At 46.2% G+C, this 19,269-nt stretch overlaps 8 protein-coding genes across 8 annotated transcripts; 5 read left to right on the plus strand and 3 right to left on the minus strand.

The window, feature by feature from the left end:
- Positions 1-13: 13 nt before the first annotated feature.
- Positions 14-1,716, plus strand: F4822DRAFT_165603 (Alpha/Beta hydrolase protein). Its single transcript, XM_051453208.1, has 2 exons — positions 14-461; positions 520-1,716. Exons 1-2 carry the CDS (start codon positions 395-397, stop codon positions 1,635-1,637), a joined length of 1,185 nt encoding a protein of 394 aa, XP_051316639.1. The 5' UTR covers positions 14-394; the 3' UTR covers positions 1,638-1,716.
- Positions 1,717-1,960: 244 nt separating this feature from the next.
- Positions 1,961-3,404, plus strand: F4822DRAFT_165618 (uncharacterized protein). The gene is made up of 4 exons (XM_051453209.1): positions 1,961-2,384; positions 2,457-2,509; positions 2,574-3,037; positions 3,102-3,404. The coding sequence occupies exons 1-4, from the start codon at positions 2,169-2,171 to the stop codon at positions 3,176-3,178; spliced, it is 810 nt and encodes a 269-aa protein (XP_051316640.1). The 5' UTR covers positions 1,961-2,168; the 3' UTR covers positions 3,179-3,404.
- A 270-nt stretch (positions 3,405-3,674) lies between these two features.
- On the minus strand, positions 3,675-5,282 carry F4822DRAFT_426714 (FAD binding domain-containing protein; the record flags this gene model as incomplete). The annotated part of the gene is made up of 4 exons (XM_051460613.1): positions 3,675-3,842; positions 3,948-4,705; positions 4,755-5,175; positions 5,232-5,282. 4 exons carry the CDS (start codon positions 5,280-5,282, stop codon positions 3,675-3,677), a joined length of 1,398 nt encoding a protein of 465 aa, XP_051316641.1.
- A 520-nt stretch (positions 5,283-5,802) lies between these two features.
- On the minus strand, positions 5,803-7,170 carry F4822DRAFT_436515 (aminotransferase class-III; the record flags this gene model as incomplete). The annotated part of the gene is made up of 3 exons (XM_051462313.1): positions 5,803-6,140; positions 6,194-6,611; positions 6,691-7,170. 3 exons carry the CDS (start codon positions 7,168-7,170, stop codon positions 5,803-5,805), a joined length of 1,236 nt encoding a protein of 411 aa, XP_051316642.1.
- Positions 7,171-7,699: 529 nt separating this feature from the next.
- On the plus strand, positions 7,700-9,641 carry F4822DRAFT_442104 (flavin-binding monooxygenase-like family protein; the record flags this gene model as incomplete). The annotated part of the gene is made up of 2 exons (XM_051462953.1): positions 7,700-8,352; positions 8,393-9,641. The coding sequence occupies 2 exons, from the start codon at positions 7,700-7,702 to the stop codon at positions 9,639-9,641; spliced, it is 1,902 nt and encodes a 633-aa protein (XP_051316643.1).
- A 1,474-nt stretch (positions 9,642-11,115) lies between these two features.
- F4822DRAFT_442106 (amino acid/polyamine transporter I) lies at positions 11,116-12,657 on the plus strand (the record flags this gene model as incomplete). Its single annotated transcript, XM_051462954.1, has 2 exons — positions 11,116-11,428; positions 11,497-12,657. The coding sequence occupies 2 exons, from the start codon at positions 11,116-11,118 to the stop codon at positions 12,525-12,527; spliced, it is 1,344 nt and encodes a 447-aa protein (XP_051316644.1). The 3' UTR covers positions 12,528-12,657.
- Positions 12,658-13,041: 384 nt separating this feature from the next.
- Positions 13,042-15,223, plus strand: F4822DRAFT_442108 (uncharacterized protein; the record flags this gene model as incomplete). Its single annotated transcript, XM_051462955.1, has 3 exons — positions 13,042-13,095; positions 13,146-13,566; positions 13,981-15,223. The coding sequence occupies 3 exons, from the start codon at positions 13,042-13,044 to the stop codon at positions 14,919-14,921; spliced, it is 1,416 nt and encodes a 471-aa protein (XP_051316645.1). The 3' UTR covers positions 14,922-15,223.
- A 708-nt stretch (positions 15,224-15,931) lies between these two features.
- On the minus strand, positions 15,932-17,795 carry F4822DRAFT_442114 (putative MFS transporter; the record flags this gene model as incomplete). Its single annotated transcript, XM_051462956.1, has 8 exons — positions 15,932-16,063; positions 16,120-16,233; positions 16,299-16,384; positions 16,442-16,999; positions 17,062-17,164; positions 17,218-17,580; positions 17,637-17,659; positions 17,735-17,795. The coding sequence occupies 8 exons, from the start codon at positions 17,793-17,795 to the stop codon at positions 15,932-15,934; spliced, it is 1,440 nt and encodes a 479-aa protein (XP_051316646.1).
- Positions 17,796-19,269: the final 1,474 nt, after the last annotated feature.

A 19,269-nucleotide genomic window follows, 5' to 3' on the forward strand; every position in this document is an offset into this window, starting at 1 on the left:
TTCTCATGACCGTGCGGACGTTCCTGTCGATGTGACAGCGTAGCATCTCGACTATTTCGGAGCCCGCGGGCGCGCTGAGCTTGTGCACCGCGGGGCTGGATTTTTTTACCCACATCTTAGCACCCCAAACAACTGATAGAATCCCTGTATTTAGGGTCTACGATAGCCTATTCTGGGGCGGTCTTGGCGGGGTAGGGAAATACTCTTATCTAGGCGCCAGATTCCACCAGAAAGAAAAAAGGGAGTCACCTAAGGGACGAAAACTCGTAGACGTTGAACGCTCAGGTCCCCGTATCACAATCCATATCAACGATCTCGTTTCTATTTTTATACGAGTCTCACTCTTTCTCATTCCAGAACAAGTTATTCATTTGGAGCTATCTAATTGCATAGAATGGCAGAAACTCACGAGCTTTCGGGCTTACAGAAAGCCAAACTCTGGATCAAGCTGCCTTTTGTCGGTACGGCTTCTTAAACATATACATTCGCCCTACTAGATCATTACTAACCTATCTATAGGCATTCCGGTTTTCCTTTACCTGGCCGTGAGGAATACTTTCATTGTTTTCAAGCGCGGCATTACACCGGTTTTCCCCTGGGCTATAACTGCGCTGTCACGTACACTAATGACCGTATTCACACCACTTGAACTACAATTCCTCGCTCCTGATCCTTTGTCCCTCTACACATCTTGGATTAAAACTACACGGAGAGAGGCAGCGATTAGCGAAGACACATTTTTATTATCGCGAATTAAAGCTGAAGTAGATACTCTCATCGATGAGCAAAATCCTACTGAGGGCATTAGCTTGTTTTGGGTTGGCGATCGTCGCAAGGCTCAGAAAATCGTTTTATATTTGCCCGGCGGTGGCTACGTTGTGCCTCCTATGCACGGCCATTTTTTCGCTGCACTTAACGCTTTCTTGGTCCCTGGGAGTAAAGTTGGAGTTGAGGTTGCAGTAGCAATACTCCCCTACTCTTTGGCACCCGCAAGAAGATACCCAGCTCAACTCCGCCAAGCAACCCTTGCCCTCAAGCGTTTCCTCGACTATGGATTCCAGCCCAGTGATATAATTCTGGCAGGGGACTCCGCAGGCGGTGGCCTTGCGGCAAGCCTAATATTTCACCTAACCAAACCGAACCCGTCAATTCCGTCTATTGAACTGTCACAACCACTGGCTGCCACCCTTCTCTTTGGGCCCTGGCTGAGTGACAGAGTTGATTATGCGAGCTTCCGAGAAAATCAGAACATCGACGAGATATCTCCAGACATTATCAATCGTTTCGCAGACGAATGGTTACTTAAATCTCTGGAGTATAGCGAAAATCCCAAACTACACAAGAGCTATGCATTTCCAATGAGCGACAATGAAGATGCCCCCACACAATTGCCTTTCGGTTTATTGGCTCGAACAATGAAAAACTTGGTCGTTATCGTGGGGGCAAATGAGGTTCTGAGAGATCAAGGGGTCGAATTTGTGAATATAGTGAAAAGTCACAATCCTGGGATGAAGATTAAGCTGACAGTTGCTGAAAATGAGGGACATGTATTCTGTATGGCAGACGCCGAGCGGGGTATCATAGGGGAACCGCTAAAAAGGGTTCGAGATCAGTTTGTGGAAGCCCTTGTATCGTGAGCACCGCTCTAGGACTGCAGAATAATTCCCGATGAAGTTATACACAAATCGACGAATAGAATACGAATATAAATCTAGTCTTTGTCCTTGTAAATTTTCGTGAATTTTGTCGCCTCCTGTCGATTGTTGGCTTATTCTCTTGTCAAGAGGACCCGCCTAGTTACCTAGGTATCGGCTTAATGTGTTGGGGACGCGAATATGTAAAAGATTTTCCCTATAGTTTCTTAGGTACCCATACTATTTTCCACGTATTCACGTAGCTGAATGGGCTAAGCATGCGTCCCTACCTAGGTACCTAGGTAGGGATGCAGAGAAGGTAGGCGAAGCTTGAGGACCCTGCATGGTAGTTGATATCTTACCGCGGCGCGACGGAATCTAAGCGCTGGATATTGGGTAGCCTGGTCGCTAAATCTTGCCTAGTGAATCCCCTATTTTCCGATAGACCTTCAACCACACGGTTGCCATCGAATCCAGCATCCAGGCTAACCTCCTGCAAATCACGATTTCTCTAAGTGCTGATGTTTTAGAGCAATGGTGGTGGTATACCGATATATTCGCAGCAAGATGGAATTATCTACATGCCACCCCTCCCCTCCACATGGAGGAAGTTCGGATTCCAAATCAAACGGCGCCCAGGAAGCGGGTACTCCACTGAATCCACCGACAAAGGCGCTGGTCCAAGAAGACCGCCCAAAACCAAAACGACAACGAGCTTTGAAGGCTTGTGTCGTATGCCGACGACGAAAGGTACGCTGCCACGTCGTGGAGATCCAGCCATGCTCCAGGTGCAAGACTAAGGAACGCATCTGCTATGTCCAGGCTCGTAAGAGAAGATCCGATGGAGTTTGGCCTCGTCGTCCTTCTAAAACTCAGTAAGTTTCGTTCAATCCCCTACGCACCTACTAGTAGGCCCACTAATACCTATCGGGGATATAGAAATCTCAGCGACAACACAAATATTGATACAAGAGCCTTCGACAATGCTGTAACATTGTATGGCCCAGCCAACGCTTGTTCCTATCAGAGTCTCGGAGCCCCAGTTTCGAACCTCATAGCTGATACTGAAAAGGGATATTCGATGCACGAGTTAAAAATGGTAGACCCTCTACAGCCGGTGAATTTCACCACTTTTAGCGACTATGTCCTAGCTATGTCGGTCGAGATGCTACATTTAGAAGAGCATGGGTTTTTAATCGCAACAGCAGTCGTTATTGTCCTCCAAGAAACGCGCGTCCAACGCCTTCTACTCCAAAGCCAAAACCCAACAATAAGTGGAAGAGCATATGCACGGCTGCGGGAATGCAGAGAAACGATTAAACGGCAAAAAGCCCGCCAGAGCCAACGTGGCATCACAACTCAATTGTTGGATAGTGTCTTGAACGCAAGACGTTGGTTTAAAGGTATGTCTTGGCCAGAGAAATACCAATGTGACAGAATACAGCTACAAAGTTAACCAAATATTAGGACTTCGATTTGTTAGCACGTCTATGAATCACCCCCCTTTAAACTTAGCTACGATAGTGAAGGGAAACGGAAATTGATGTTCTATTTGCTCGTTACAATTATAGGGCGTAGCGTGCTGAAACCCACCGAAACTACAAGGCATATCTTTTATAATCGCGAGCTGAGCTGGCCTTGCTGCATTAAGCTCAAAGTTAAACTTAAGGTTAGAGTTGCTACTCAAAATATAAGGTTAACAGGACTACATTTTGGTGGAATCTAGTGCCTAGGTACATGTACACCGTGATGTTTCTAGCAATTGGTTACAGTGTAAATATATATGTATATCCATTAATATCGCAGTGCATCGCTCATCATATTTGAATTTGGGTACCTATCTAGATACCAAGTTAGGTGGGGCCCCGCCATCATTCTGGAGTTTTGCCGTATTTTCTTAGACGTAACTAAAATTATCAATCACATCTTTTTAACGAGTTTTGCTATATTCCGTTTCTGCTTAGCATTGAAGCAGCCGGCCATTTCAATGCTAAATGAAAAGAATTTACCCAGGTCAACTTCTAGTCAACGTGTACATGATTACGCTTTCGTACTATTAGCGCCTTGACCATCTACCGGCCCCAGAATAGACCCATGAAGGTGCCATCCCGCGCCTCTCTGATGTTGGAAGATGCTTTTTGGATCATACTTGTCGCTCACCAAGGCGAGGAAATCTTTGGCTGTTGCTCCATACCCCGAGTACACATCCTGAAAAGGGTCGGCATAGTTCAGGTATATATACTCATGATGCAACCCCAGTCTTTTCGCTTCCGTCTGTGTCCTCTCTGCTGTTGAGCGCAGTGCTTTTCATACACGCTCGCTTTGCGCTGTTTCCATCCACAGGGACTCCATCAGAAATAAGAGAAAAGGCCCTTTGCCAGCAAGCCCGAGAGCGTTGCCGCCATTTCGACTCATGGCGTCGACTATATTCTGAGATACGAAATTGACATCTGCTAAAGCAGCCTTGTCAATGCCGTCTATATCGAGTAGCGGATCGACCTCTTCACGCCATGTTTCCATGAAGTATTTAAGGATTCGCTTGTCTACCTGTGTACAGAACGTCCAATATCCATTGTGGCATCCTGTTGGATAGTGACTGACGATGCTATCAGTTCGCTCTATCTGACTAGTCGGGCCTGTCGCGTCTAAAAGAGAGGGAATTTTGAGAAATCGGCCGAGAACAGATCGTTTTTCTGGCGGAGTTGGCTTGAGATGCTCCAACTCAGCATACCATATCCATTGACCTTGGTAATTGACTGTGCCTAAAATAGCAGCAGCGTCCGCATTGCCGACGTTGTCCTCGCCATATTCAATGAAGGTGTCGATGATGGCGTCACCGTGCTCCCAAGCCCAACTGACGCCGCCACCCCATATGCCTTCGTAGGGATACACGGCGAGCTCCAAGTCTGTAACAATCCCAAAATTGGCGCCCCCACCGCGAAGCGCTTTGTAAAGGTCTGGGTGGGACGAAGGACTTGCTTGCAACATTATCCCACCAGAAAGTACCACTTCAAATGACAAGACGTTATCCAGCGCCCAGCCATGGCGATTTGAGAAAAATGAAATCCCCCCTAACATTGTCTCAGTATGTAATAAGATCGCGGTAGAGTAATAGCTTACCAGAAATGCAAAAACCTCCTACTCCCACGGTCGACGCCCTGCCGCCTATAACCGTGAGCCCTGCTGGGTTCAATTGTCCATAGACCTCCGCCCATGTACAACCAGGCCCAACTCTGCAAGTGCGCTTATCCTCCGATAGCTGGATATTGTTGAGGTACTTCAAGTCGATGAGAACACCAGCCGATATAGAAGACTCCCCTTGGGACCTACCGTGCCCGCCACTTTTAATCGCGAATGGGCATCCAGTTTCTTCCAGAACGCTCAGAACTTCAGCTACCCCTTGGGCATTCTTGGGTTGACGAATGCAGTATGGTGTGCAGTCAGCCTGCTCTTGCGACCAGAACCCCTTTCTTGCCTCCTCATACGCTGGTGTGCCTTGCATGAGAGTGAATGTCGACGGTGATGTACCTAGTAGTTTGGCCTATAACATGTTTAGCCTAGCCTAGCGTCATAGGCCTCACCGGCGGGAAATCATACCGTTCGAAAACCCTTGGAGTTGAATGATTCTTTACCCACGGTTTCAGTCATGTTGGAATTGAAGCAGAGAGCGAATTAGTATATCACGCAAAAGATTGCTTGAGTGTTATTGTGAGACAATGTCGAAGGTAATTGAATTTATGCTATTAAGACTCACTTGGCTCTTTATATCATGAGATAATTTGGTCGATTTATCAAGAATTAGGTAAATCCAAAGGAATATTTAGGGGAAGGTACAGTACATCTGCTCTATAAATGTCTGTTAGATTACGTACTGCGGACCCTAAAAGTAGCGCTTAGATCAACTTAGCCTGCTTGAATACCTATCGTACCTAAGGATACCGATACCACTGAAGTAGGAATTGGCATAATTCTTCGGTACAAATCCCCATTTTAGATCGCTTATGACGGGGTTATTACTGCTACTTCTATAATATAGTCGCTACGAAGACTTCTTGATCCATGCACTTTAACACGGGCCCGGGAATCCTAGCCGGTGGGTTTATGTGTGCATATAACTTATCTTGAAAAGCTCGTGCACTATTTCGACTGGTTCTAAACGTCCTAAATCTTACAAATAAGCTCTATCATGAAGAACTTCATCCGCAAATTCTTGGGTAGTAGATAGGACGCGATTTACATGCTCCTGGTCATGCAGAAGATTTAGTGCTAAGAAACCTCGAGATCCAATATAGATCCGCTTGCTTAGGAGGTAAAAGTAGAACAAGCGACCTAAATTGCTCCCATCGGGTCCCAATAGCCGTATCCCAATAACATTTCCAAAGCCAACGATAGTTGCTTCTGCTGATGACTTGGCGAATATCTCCCTAAGCCCAGTTCGTATGGCCTCTCCGTACCTATTAGTCCTTTCAAGAGCCTCGCGAGTCATAGGCTTGACGGCTACGATGCCTGCGCTCATGGAAAAGACGTTGTTACTCAGGTCCCTGAATGGTACAGGAAACCCCGAGGCGATCGCGGGTCAAATAGTTCCATAATATGCCTTTTCCCACCAAAGGCGCCAAATGGGAGTCCACCACCAAAGTGCTTGCCTAGTGTCGTCATGTCAGGCGTGATTCCAATTTGCGATTGCATCCCCCCGTAATACGCACGAGAAGTCACGACCTCGTCGAATATCAGAACTGCGCCGATCCTCGTTGCTTCGTCGCGGAGAAATTGGAGGAACTCCATAGCGGCAGGAACTGCACCACCGGCGAATTGGACTGGTTCGATAAGGATGACTCCAATCTCAATGTCAATTTTTTGCTTTGTTTTTGCGATGTCGTTGTAGATGCCGTACACGAATTGGTGGGGTAGATTTAGGGGATTGGCATGAGAGAATGAAAGCGTGCCTCCGTGATATCCTCGCTCGAAGACAAGCACCTGTATCACAAATTATGTCAGCGCAAACGTCTCCTCATTTTCTACTTCGGTATACATGGGAGCTCTGACGGGGGTTTACCTTTTTCCTATGTGTATAAGCGAGAGCGGTGGCAATCGCCATGGTGTTAGCTTCAGTGCCCGAATTGCAAAATCGGATGGCGTCAATGCTTGGGAAACGCTCGACTAGCAGCTTCGCAAGCTCACCTTCCTTCGGGGTCGGCCCTCCCAAGACAAAGCCAGATTTTGCTGTAGCCTCGATGGCCTCGATGATTTGAGGATGTGAGTGCCCGAACATGCCAGCACAATATTCAGACACAAAATCCAGGTATTCGTGGCCATCTAGGGAGGTCAGATACGCATCTCTACCACCAGAAAAAGAAATGGGAAACGGGTCCTGCGAAAGGACGGCTCGAGTCGTCCCTCCAGGAAGGGTGTCAGATGCATCCTGATTAAACTCTTTCGATTTGGTGTTTTCTTTGACGTAAACATCAATATGGCGTGCTAGTTTATCTGCGATATTGGTTTTGAAATCCACCTCTCCTTGGTTGACGGTCGCCATCTTGGTTATAGCTATTCACAACGACTCGTCCCTAAACTGCTAGAGACGATTGATTGTAAAAGCAGCAATGATAGATAAATTATATGTCTGCATCGTGTCTAGAATTAGTTGGTACCCGTCGTTTCTATCTAGGTACCCATATCTCCATTGATCATACATCTTTTCCGAGACTGTTACCGTAGGTGGGCATTGCTAGCGGCTTAGTGGTGCCTAGATTCAGAGTCGGGGCCCGCGGGGCCTGTAAGCGGTGGCATGTCAACCCCGAAGCGGAGGGGAGGATAGCGCTTAGATTACAGTGCACTATTACAGATACGTTTACTTAGGAGAACATCTGATCTCCTAAGGATACTATACGAAACATTAGATGGAATCCCACGTTACCGAGGCAGTATGGATGACTCCTCTGCGATTGAGCATAAAAAGATAAATTATTTTGCCTCCTAGAGCAAGACTGGCAAACTTCACATCGTGAGCCAAATGTCCCGGAGCTTTCTTACACCACCTCTAGAATTGAACATATCAAACTATAATGACATCCTCCGACCAAACCGGGGCGGCACTCGCCCGCGTCTTGGCCAAATACGAAGAGGAACGACGGAAGAGATTGCGACCAGAGGGTATCGCGCAGTTTGCCGATGTCGCCCGAACCGATAAATTCAAGCACTTTGCGAAAGACCCGTGGGCCACCAAGGATAATCCATATGTATCGCAGAAGCCTCCAGTGTCCAATGGAGACCATGCGAGGGTGGTTATTACAGGTGCTGGTTACGGCGCTCTGCTTATCGCTGCCCGCCTCATAGAAGAGGCTGGCTTTAATTCTAATGACTTTGTATTTGTCGATTCCGCTTGGGGTTTCGGTGGTACATGGTACTGGAATCGCTACCCAGGCTTGATGTGTGATTTTGAGTCATCCTGTTATATGCCATTGCTGGAGGAAATGAGTTACGTCCCCAAGCATAGATACTCATATGGGCCGGAGCTCAGAGCTTACGCTGAGCTGGTTGCTGCAAAATGGGGCTTTAACAATAGAGCTCTGTTTGGTTCGACAATCAAGGACACCACATGGGATGATCAGAAATCTGAATGGGTTACCAGTATTGCTCGGGAGACTCCAAAAGGTCCGCAAGAAAGTTTTAAGCTGCGTTCAGACTTCTTCATACTGGCGTCTGGGTTACTCAACCCGTCCCAAACTCCCCCGGTTGAACGGCCTATTGAATTTTAGTGGTCATGTGTTCCATACCTCTCGTTGGGACTACGAGTACACAGGCGGAACCCCCGAGAACTGGAACCTCGATAAACTAAAAGGGAAGAAGGTCGCTTTTATTGGAACAGGCGCTACAGGGATCCAGGTCATTCCTCAATTGGCGCATTGGGCCGATCAGCTATATGTTTTCCAAAGAACACCGTCTGCAGTTGACGTGCGTGGCCAACGGCCTATCAAGCCAGAAGAGTTTCTCAAAGAAGTCACCGTCGGAAAAGGGTGGCAAAAGGAAAGGAGAGAAAATATGGCTGCCTTTTTGAGCAATGGGCCGAAACTTCCCGCTAAGAAGCTTGTCGATGATGGATGGACAAATTTCCCCTCCTTTTCTGGGATGGTCGACTCGCCTAGGGCGGAAGATGTGACGATGGAAAATGTCGAGGAGTATATCACTGGACTGCATGTTCTCGATTTCCCACGCCAGGAGAGAATCCGAGCTCGCGTAAGTGAGATAGTTAAGGACACGGTTACCGCTGAAGCACTTAAGCCGTGGTATCCTGGCTGGTGTAAACGCCCTTGCTTCCACGATGACTATTTGGACGCCTTTAACTATCCCAACGTCAAGCTAGTTGACACTGATGGCAAAGGCGTGAATGGTTCCTCTGAGACAGCTGTTCTGATCGACGGCCAGGAAATCGAGGTCGATGTTGTCATCCTCGGTACCGGCTTCGAGTCTTTCACCGTGGGCAGCCCGGCTTATCGAGCTGGCATATCCATCACTGGACACAATGGGCTCTCTTTAGACGAGAAGTGGACCAAAGTGGGCGCGTCAACGCTGCACGGCATCTTCTCAAGAGGCTTCCCTAATCTGCTCCTCACTGGTGTTAGCCAGACTGGCGCTACGGTCAATGTTATCCACGCTATTGACGTACTCGCACAACACGCCGGTCAAATCATCGCCGCACTTCAATCAAAACTCACCGGCAGCGATAAAACTAGCAATTCGAAGATAATCATTGAGCCTACCGCACAGGCTGAAGAAGCCTGGGCTCTCCAAATTTTAGCTCGCGCCTTTGCCTTTGCTGGTATGCCAGGATGCACGCCAAGTTACGGCAACGCGGAGGGCGCTCAACCAAAATCTCAGGAAGAACAGATCATCGCAACAAGACTAGCTCCGTGGGGCATGGGGATTAACGATTACACTAAAGTCGTCAGTGAATGGGAAGCTAAGGGTGATCTAAACGAGCTCGACGCCCAAATAATAAAGGCGTAAGTAGCCCCTGAAAATCTCCTATAAAATATTGAATAGAGAACTTAAAGTTTTGTGACTACGAATAGACCTTCAACTCCAAAGTCCTGAAATAATTCCAATATCAGGGAGGATGGTTCGGGGTGCTTCCTGTAAATATAGCGCCTAGATGTTCGCTACAATAAACTGGCCAATTAGATCGTGGGGCATTTCCTAATTTGGAAAGTGTATGATCAGTACTAGTTATGTACCTAAGTACCGACATCTATGTAGGTAACTCAGTATAATATGTAAGAGATATCGGATTAATACTATTATAAGTGATCTCAATATATGCTATATGATGAATGTATAGCCGATTCAATCGCAATTCAACGATGCGAGTGGTAGATGTATCCTAACTTTATCAGGGCGAATTTCAATGCTGTATTTCCTTTATAGTAGCGTTCTACTACGAGTAAGTGTGGATGGCCTTGATAATATTAGTCTAGGATTCGTAGCTAGCGAGGGGGAAGACCAAGCCCATATCTTCTCCCATCGGTTACCTGGATCCAGGCGTACGTCTCCCTGCAATCATGGGCACCCATGGGTGAGGGTGAAGGGTGATATCGGAGATACCCCGCATCTTTACCCTGGACTGCTATACGTTTATCATCCAAGATCTAAGCGCCGGGCGCCTAAATCGCAAGGTTAGTACAGACCTGTTGTATCAAGGGGCGAGGACAGACCTGCGTCACTATTACATTCCCGATAGTGATGTGAGTAACGAGGGGCTCTATGTATAACACTCAGTGTTCCCGTAGTAGGCACCATGTGGCGCAGAGAAACCTAGAAACAACTTGACCTCTAAAGGAATGCGGGGACCCCGCATGTTTGATCCCAACTATAATCTCAATATTATTAGGGTCGCCGCCTTGGGTTTGGATTGCTTGCAGGATAAGAATGATTTATTACGTTCTATTCTCGAATCTTATATTTTCAGGCGAGCTTTGGTGTTACAAGGCCATATGTTAATAGTAACTTGTAGACCCTTATCTATGAACCGTGTTCTCGGCCCCGTCTGGTGAGAGGAGAAGATATGTTATCAACGCCGTGATCGTCACCACACCATGTAGAGCGTTCTTGAAATGGCTTAATTACCCAGATAGTGTCGCAAATCCGACGGGGTCCCATTAGAGTCCACTCTGGACGAATCACATCACCCCGAAATCCCACCAACTCTCCAAAACCGAGACGCTAAATTATTCTGTATCTACCACATCTAGTTATAGCGGCGATCTCTCCTGTTATACTTATCACCTAGCACGCGTATTAGGATCCTGCTGGTTAGCAATGTTGTGTCCTGAATCAGCTATAAAGGCAAGCATAGTCGTAATGTCTTCGTAGAAATAATTTCGATTGCTCCTCCTTTCTATTCTTCGCCCCATCACCAACTACGTTAGGCATTTAGTTTTACCGGTCTTTACACTGTGGTATTCAGCTCATCTGCCTCATCATCATGGATTTTGAAGGGTCTCAGGACAAGGAAACTACTATGGGAGCAGCCCCTCTGTCCCCTAAGACTACGAAACAGGAAGGCCATATTATTGAGGCATCAAACCTCGATAAGAATCGTTTTAGTATTTGGAGTACAATTGGTATTCAGTTCGCAGTCGCCGCCGCTCCCGTAGCTGTCACTGGCTACTCTTCCCTTATCCCCGGGGCTGGAGGCAGTACCTACTTCTTTTGGGGCTACATCGTCGCTATTGCAGGCCAGCTCATAATAGCCCTATCGCTAGCAGAACTAGCTAGCGCCCTCCCGCATGCCTCAGGTAAGTGTTATTTTCATCTTCCCCAATCCATTGGTAACATAGTCACTCACGAATTGTCTGAAACATAGGTCAGATATACTGGGCTTTTGCCCTTGCGCCACCTCGCATGTCTCGTTTCCTGAGCTATTTTAATGGAACCTGGACCGTCTTCGGCTGGATATTTGCTACAGCAGCATCGGCCATATTTGCCGCAGACTTCATCATAGCATTCGCCATGATAGTATCTCCCGACTATATACCGCATTCCTGGCATGTGTATATACTAGCGGTTGCTGTGATCTGTATTGGGTTTATACTCAACACGGCCCTCATTGCAATATTTCCATTCATTACAAGTTTTATGATCATCTTCCTTTTCACTGCCCTCTTGGTCAAGACTGCCGCGAAAGCCTCAGCACAGACGACTTTTGTGGACGTCATCAACGAAACGGGTTGGGATTCCGACGGAGTCGTCTTCCTTATCTCACTGATACCCGGCCTGTTAACTATTTCTCTATTTGACACCGCCATTCACCTTGCCGAAGAGATGCCGGATCCAGCTAGACAGGTTCCCATTGTCATGCTTGGTAATGTCTTGCTCTCAGCTGTAGGGGGGCTGACGATGGTAGTTGCCTTAATATTCTGTACGACTCATCCCGAAAACTTACTCGAGCCGCTAGGTGGACAGGCTATACTTCAAATTTGCTGGGATGCATGGCCCTCACTCGGATTCTGCATCGCCACGTCCGTGCTATTCGTGGCAAATTACATGAATGGGATGACGACAATTGTTACGGCCTCCAGTCGGGTTCCCTGGACGTTCGCAAGGGCCGGCGGTCTTCCGTTCAAGGGCTGGCTGTCGCACGTCGATCATCGGCTACATGTGCCTCTAAATGCAGTGCTCACCGTATGCATTGTTACGGCAGTTGTCGACCTTCTGGAATTTGGACCTTCTACGGTCCTAAATGGCTTATTTGGCGCAGCAGGTATCTGCTTCGCAATGTCATACGCTATGCCCATTGCGCTCCTGCTCATCCGGGGTCGCGGGGGTCTCTCCAATAGGCGTTATCTCAATTTAGGGGGTTTTGGTGTACCCCTAAATTTTATTGCTCTAGGCTAGACTGCTTTGATTTGCGTCGTCCTCTGTATGCCCACCACGATGCCTGTCAAGACAGATACGTTAAACCTCGCACCAGCAGTATGGGCGGTGGTAACGGTCCTGTCATTGCTGAATTGGACTTTGGTTAAGGATAAATATGACCTTCCCACCGAGTTATTGCAAAATGTAGAGTAGAGGGCTTCAAATATACATATTTATAAAGTGTGGGTTTTCTTCCTTCACGTAGGCATTGTACCAAGCTACCTAGGTACCTAGGTAGGTATACAAGTAATCTAAGCGCCCCTAGCACTAAATCTAGGCGCTCCCGTCTCGTCCGCATCCCACTAGCCATCAAGCTGCCCATTCACTCTACGGCAGTCATCCAGGACAGGAAGCCCTCACTTCCAGGTGACTTCCCAAACATATAGTTTCGTGTAGCCTCGTATATAGACACCACATGACAAAAAAACATTTGGATCTGTGATGGCCCCTCCGGATCACAGTCTTCACGTTTGGTCTAACTTTACTCCGTATAATGGCGTCGATTGACCAAAAATCTACAACAGTTACCAGCCGTGCGACCGTAGCGGTAGATGCTCCTATTCCCAGCTATTCAAACCGTGCTAACATACGTTCTAGCAGAATGCCGTTGCCGCGCTTTACCCCACTCAAGTAATTGATCACCCGTCCACGTTATTCTCAGAGACCAAAAACTCGTTTTGGAATACATTACAGGGGGAGAAAGTACCAGCTTGCTTCTTTCAACCTACAGCAGCCGAACAAGTTAAGAATGCCCTCGTAGAAGTCGTACGAGCGAAAAGCCCCTTCGCCATTAAAGGCGGCGGTCATTCTTCGAACCTTAAGGGTTCGAGTATCCAGGACGGATTTCAATTCGACCTTGTCAATCTCAATCATATCGAAATAGCGGATGATAAACGTAGTGTGAAACTTGGACCAGGCCTGCGGTGGGGTACCGTTTTTAAAGAACTGGAACGAAATCGTGTAATAACTCCAGGCGGACGAGATGCCAGCGTCGGAGTCCCTGGGTTTATCTTTGGCGGTATCCTAAACTTCCCACATACCTTACAATTAGAAGAAATAATATGGCTGACATGTTTGCGTCACAGGTGGTCTATTGTCAAAATGGGGTTAAGGCAATATATTGAGTAGCTATAATCTTTTTACGATCTGCTTGCCGTATCTTCCTCCCTCCATCTCTCAGGGAGAAGCTACTCTTCTTTATGCTGTTTGACAGTAGTATATGATGTTCAGTACAGCTTCCTTTCTTGGATACGAAATAGCCAAGAGCTGTGTTGGTGCCTTATGTATATTACAGTGCTTACAGCGCTTCCTTTTGAGCCTATCATTTCTCATCCATACATGTGTTGGTGATGGCTTCCTATCAGGACGATACAGGTGTCATAACATCTATTGTATTATTCTAACCAATATGGCTGGGGAATCGATAGCTTAGTCTCGGCGGATATAGTCCTAGCCAACGGCGAATTAGTTACCGTTGATAACGACACACACCCTAAACTCAACAAGGCTCTCCACGGGGGCGGCGCGCACAACTTCGGCATCGTCACGAGCTTAACTCTGAAGTTGTACCCCTACGACGGTATGTGGGGCGGTATGAACCTCGTAGCTGAAGAATACTTTGATGACGTCTTCGCCGCCTACGACATATATACGCAGAAGCTCCTTGATGATAAAAAAGCTCACATGATTATGGACTTCGTCAGAAGAGACGGAGAGATGTTCGTCGCCCAATTTATCGGCTACACGGAGCCGCGGAAAGATCCACCTACCTACGACGCAATCCTCCGTATACCAACCGTTGCTAATACCTTACGTCTTGCTGATTATAGCGCTCTGGCGGAGGAAATGACAGAAGTGACGGATTCACGTGGGAAGCGAAACGCATATTGGACACTAGCCATGGAATACGATATCAACCTCCTCAAATCCGCCTGCGCGCTATGGGCCAAAATGACAGAACCACATGCCAATCACTTTCGCTTCGCGTTCGATGTCAACCACATTACCGCCACAATGCGAAATAAAGCTGCTCGTGAGGGGGTTGGAAATATATATGGACTCGAAGGCCCCGATAAACCGCTGACGAACATCTTGCTGACTGCTGTGTGGGAGGATGGGTCTGATGATGAGACGGCGATGGCTATTTTGCGCAGCCTAGGTACTGCGATAGAAGCGCTTGCCCAGCAGGATGGGAAGGAGTGTTTATTCAAGTACATGAATTATGCCCATCAGGATCAGGATGTCGTCGCTGGGTTTGGGGAGAAAAATAAGGCTTTTCTGCTGGATGTTGCCGCGAAATATGACCCCGAAGGAATCTTCCAAAACCTTCAGTTAGGGGGCTTTAAGCTTGAACAGCGCAGCCTTCGCAAATAGACACTTTCAGAGAATGATGTGCTGGCGAAGAAATGTCTGCCAAATTCAAAAGACTTATATCACGTCATCTTTAGAATGTTTTAAGGGAATTATGATACGAGAAAAGAGAAAAAAAAAAAAGTAAAAGAAGGAGAAGAAGAAAACGCAAGTTTATTCGTGTTCTTAATGGTTGGCATTCGCTAAAAAGAGTACCTAGGTACTGAATGAAAAAGAGCTTTTAGGGCGTCACCGCATAAATGATACTTTCTAGTGCGCCTAAATTTAAAGGACAGTGTGCATTACAGTCACTAACGATAGCAACCCCTCGCTACCTAGGTATATTTATCTAGTAATATAGTACAAGGCAAATCGGTACTGTACCATGAACATGACGGGTCGCTTTGCTTCAATGAAGAATCATACATTTCTAAACGCATCACAGCAGATTGATTAGGATTGGATTGCGCCCCAATTAGCCATCGCACAAGAAAACCCTTCCTTTAGAAAGGAGAAGAGAGATTCTATAGCCGGTATTAATGGACCTAGTAGATACGGAAATTGTTTGACTTACATTCTAGTAACTTCAAGATTGATTCTTCTCTTGACGAAAATTTGATACAACTGCCGAAATTAATAGTAAAGCAAATCCGGACTCATGACATTAAATGCCACTGTATTTGTTTGATATTAAAGCGTGTGGTGCCCAATTATATCCACTAATTACCAGCGCTCCTAGTGGGTTACAAAGGGCACCCACCCTTATTGCCAACCCTCATATTAAGTACATAGCTGCTAAAATACATGAATGTTTCTTTTACGCCTATAATAACCTCGATACCCATTGTTGATGAGATATGTTAAACAGGATCTGAAATATCTTGTCAATCGCCACCCTTTGCTAATTAAAGTGCAGTGCCGGCGAGGGGACGATCGCTAGGCTGCGCATAGGCTGCGCTAGTACAATGGGAGTCATCGCTATATTCAACTATAATTGTAGCGACCCTCTGCTTAAAACAACCCACCAAGAAGGCTCAATAAGGACTGAATCTACTCCACTTCCGAATCTTTGCGCCGTATATATAGAAGAGGATCGGTACAGGGATCATCGCAATGCTGAAAAACCCAAGCAATGACATAGCCCAGGGTACTCCAAGATTATGGAACTAAATAGACCGTTAATTTATCAGGTTCCAAATTCGTACCAAGTGAGGCTTCGTACCATATATGTAGAGAACATAGGAAAGCCAGCACCCAAAACACCACGAAACATGGCATTAATGGCAATAGCAGAATTCGCGTTCATCTTATAGACGTCTATCAAGTAGTTCAATCCCTATAAAATAGATTTCAAATCAGCCAAGTACTTTCGAATTATTATCATAGCCCTTCCTAGCATACCTGCAAGAATATCAACAAGATCCCACATCCAAGGAAGCAGCTCGAAATCACTTGCGGTACCCAGGTTATGTGGGGGTTTGATGTCCCTATTATCATTAGCATATTTCCATTCGAAATGGCCGGGTTGGTATGAAAAAACCTACATGCGAACCAGAACATTCCAATAGGCATCAAGAAGCTTGCTAAAATCATAGGTATCAACCGTTCTTCAGGAACTTCGCCATGCGCCTCCGTTTTGCGTCGCATTCGTGTTTTTGTATGGAGGATAATTATCGCGATACCCACAAGCACACCCACGGTGATACCAAGAAAGGGGAGAGCACCCACTCCTAGGTTCCATCCACGTTGCTGCTCAAATGCTATAGGATAAGCTTCAAAACAAAGATACAGGAATCCATAGATGAACCCAATATACAATGTTATGAGAGCCAAGATGGGCTCTTGCACCACCATGATCCAAGGTTTCAGTACGTATACTTGTCCGATGTTCTTCGCTGTGATCCGTCTCTCGTCAGCTTTGGCATGGAGAGCCCAATTACGAGTTTCATGACGTAGTTTCTCAGCCCGGCGGGATAATATAACAGGACCATACGTCTCGGGGACAATTATGAGAAACATCAACAAGAAGGTCAAGATCGCTATTAGCGTAATCCATTGTGTCCAACGCCAACCTAGATGGGACATCGTGACAAAGCCTCCGACTACAAAATAAGTTAGTCTCCCTCGCGATAGAATTAGACAAATATCATTGTGAACTACTGACCTATTGGCCCAGCTACCGGACCTAGAAATGATGCACTCGCAAAGCCGGCGACTGCGATCCCACGGGATAGAGGGTCATACATATCGGCCAGAGCGCCCCCTGCCTTTCAAATTCTGTTAGAACTCGCAATACCTATAACAGTTACCTAACACTTACAATTGATAACGGCGCAACTCCGAACGTTCCGGCGAGGAAACGGCAGACGAAAACAGTTTGTGGGTTCTGTGCTACTGCGACTGGTATCGTGAACATAGCAGAGATGAAGATGCCAATGGCGAGAGGATACTTGCGACCAAGCACTTCAGAAGTAGGCCCAAAAAGCATTGGGCCAAATGCGAACCCAAGGACGTAGAGAGCAGTTGCAAGAATGCATACTTCTGTCGATATACCATACTCCTCGGATAACTGTTCGGTTGCTGGACTTAGGACCGAGGACGAGAACGCACTAATGAAGACCATGAAAGCCAAATTAAGCGTAACTAACACCTTTCGAGCCGTAGAGAAATTCTTCGGGTTGCCCTATATAATGACTTGTAAACACTCATGCATTTCAAGTTGGTGCTAGGACAACTAACCGGGTCGTCGGGCCCATTCCAATCTACTATATTATCATTTTCTTCCGTACCGACCTTCTTGACTGGAGCCTTGTCTAGGTTGATTTTCTCGAGTTGACTTTCGTCACAAGTTTCCCCTTGCCGAATGCTGTCTTCGCCTTCTTGGCTAGTGCTTGACATTGTGTCGCCTTAACAGATGCAATAGCACGGTTTCAAAAATCACAACTTAATGAAGTTATATAGTATAGGAATGAAACAATAAAGAAGTATTCAGATTCTTATAGAGGACCCATCCTGAAGGAGTCGTTAAGACACCGGACGGTGCCCTAAAATCCTCACTGCTACCTAGGTACATGAAGATCATCAGTCGATACGCCGAACAACATTTTGTAAGCTACGTAGCTAGAAAATAGCAATAATACGCGAACTAATCAAAATACTCGCGAATTCGTATTAGTGCCGAATGCCGAATAGTTCATATTAATAAGCTAGCTATTATCCGCATATGGTAGGTTAACCCCCTGGTCCACCTTTCTCTCTACTTTTATGTCCAGCAAGGTCTACAAAATCAACATCAACGAGATTTGACGGGTAGTCTCTCAAAATATCCACCTACAAGCATGATGAAAAGTAGCGAGGATCCTAAGTTCTATCTCACGGACTCTTTACGGTACACTGCTCGAATAACCTTTACAACATATATCTATCTCAACACTAAGCGATGCCCGGTAAGGTATTAGTTATATAGTGGTAATACTTATTGGCTAATGGGCGATAGGTAGTGCTAATGTGAATTACCTATATAAATATACTTCAAACAACATGGAAGGCTTAAATTGGTTATATGGCTAACGACAACGGTCTAGTTTTTACGACCACCGTTTGCTCTACTAACTCCTGTTGCACCAACCGTGACGCTGACTACATGTGCCAGTTCCGCAACGTGCTCACTCGCATTATTCATCTATGAGCTAGAATACCTGGGTAAACAAATATTCCTACGCTATCCTTAGCTATGGTATGAATCATAAGTCCGATAATTCTTGACAATCTCCGGCAATCACCGGTAATCCCGTCTAAACTACGACCATTTGGAGATATAGATTTGACTTGAGATAGAATGTAATAACCTAGCAACGCTTATATCTTCAATATCATTAAAATTAAGAAGGCCAAATAGATATCACAAATAAGTTGCCCGCGATACAGTTTAAGTGTACGGGATAAATTGGCCGGAGATTTAATTGTGATTACAAATACTCACAGATGGTCATTTGCAATTCTCAGTATGGGTGGATACCTACGGGACCTAACTTCAAGGAACCCATGTTGATAGCCATGTTATTGTAGCAGTATATAAAGTACCAGAGTTATACTTGGGCCATATGTAACATTAAAGCTGCCTAACTCTACCGTCACATCGATAACAAGGCACCTATCATCAGCGAAAAGTACAGCAATAGTAGTGGCATGAGCTGGTTTATCTACTTCAAATCTAGAATGAAGCGAAACTATCGACAAATATTAACTCAGAAATAGAACGCATATAGCGCGTATCGGAAAGCGGACGCCTTGTCGGCCTTCAGGCTCTTCTGATTGTACATCATGCTTCCGAAAGCCACGGTTCCCCGATATTCATCGATATCGGTACGCT

Source organism: Hypoxylon trugodes, assembly GCF_022578975.1.
Source record: "Hypoxylon trugodes strain CBS 135444 unplaced genomic scaffold F4822scaffold_3, whole genome shotgun sequence".
NCBI classification, from domain to species: Eukaryota; Fungi; Ascomycota; class Sordariomycetes; order Xylariales; family Hypoxylaceae; genus Hypoxylon; species Hypoxylon trugodes.

Bases quoted from the DNA above. Each gene is read 5' to 3' on its own strand.
- F4822DRAFT_165618 (XM_051453209.1), top strand. From the start codon at position 2,169: ATGGTGGTGGTATACCGATATATTCGCAGCAAGATGGAATTATCTACA. The intron at 2,385-2,456 runs GTACGCTGCCAC...TGCTATGTCCAG, and splicing joins TCGTATGCCGACGACGAAAG to GCTCGTAAGAGAAGATCCGA. The intron at 2,510-2,573 runs GTAAGTTTCGTT...TCGGGGATATAG, and splicing joins CGTCGTCCTTCTAAAACTCA to AAATCTCAGCGACAACACAA.
- F4822DRAFT_165603 (XM_051453208.1), top strand. From the start codon at position 395: ATGGCAGAAACTCACGAGCTTTCGGGCTTACAGAAAGCCAAACTCTGG. The intron at 462-519 runs GTACGGCTTCTT...ACCTATCTATAG, and splicing joins GATCAAGCTGCCTTTTGTCG to GCATTCCGGTTTTCCTTTAC.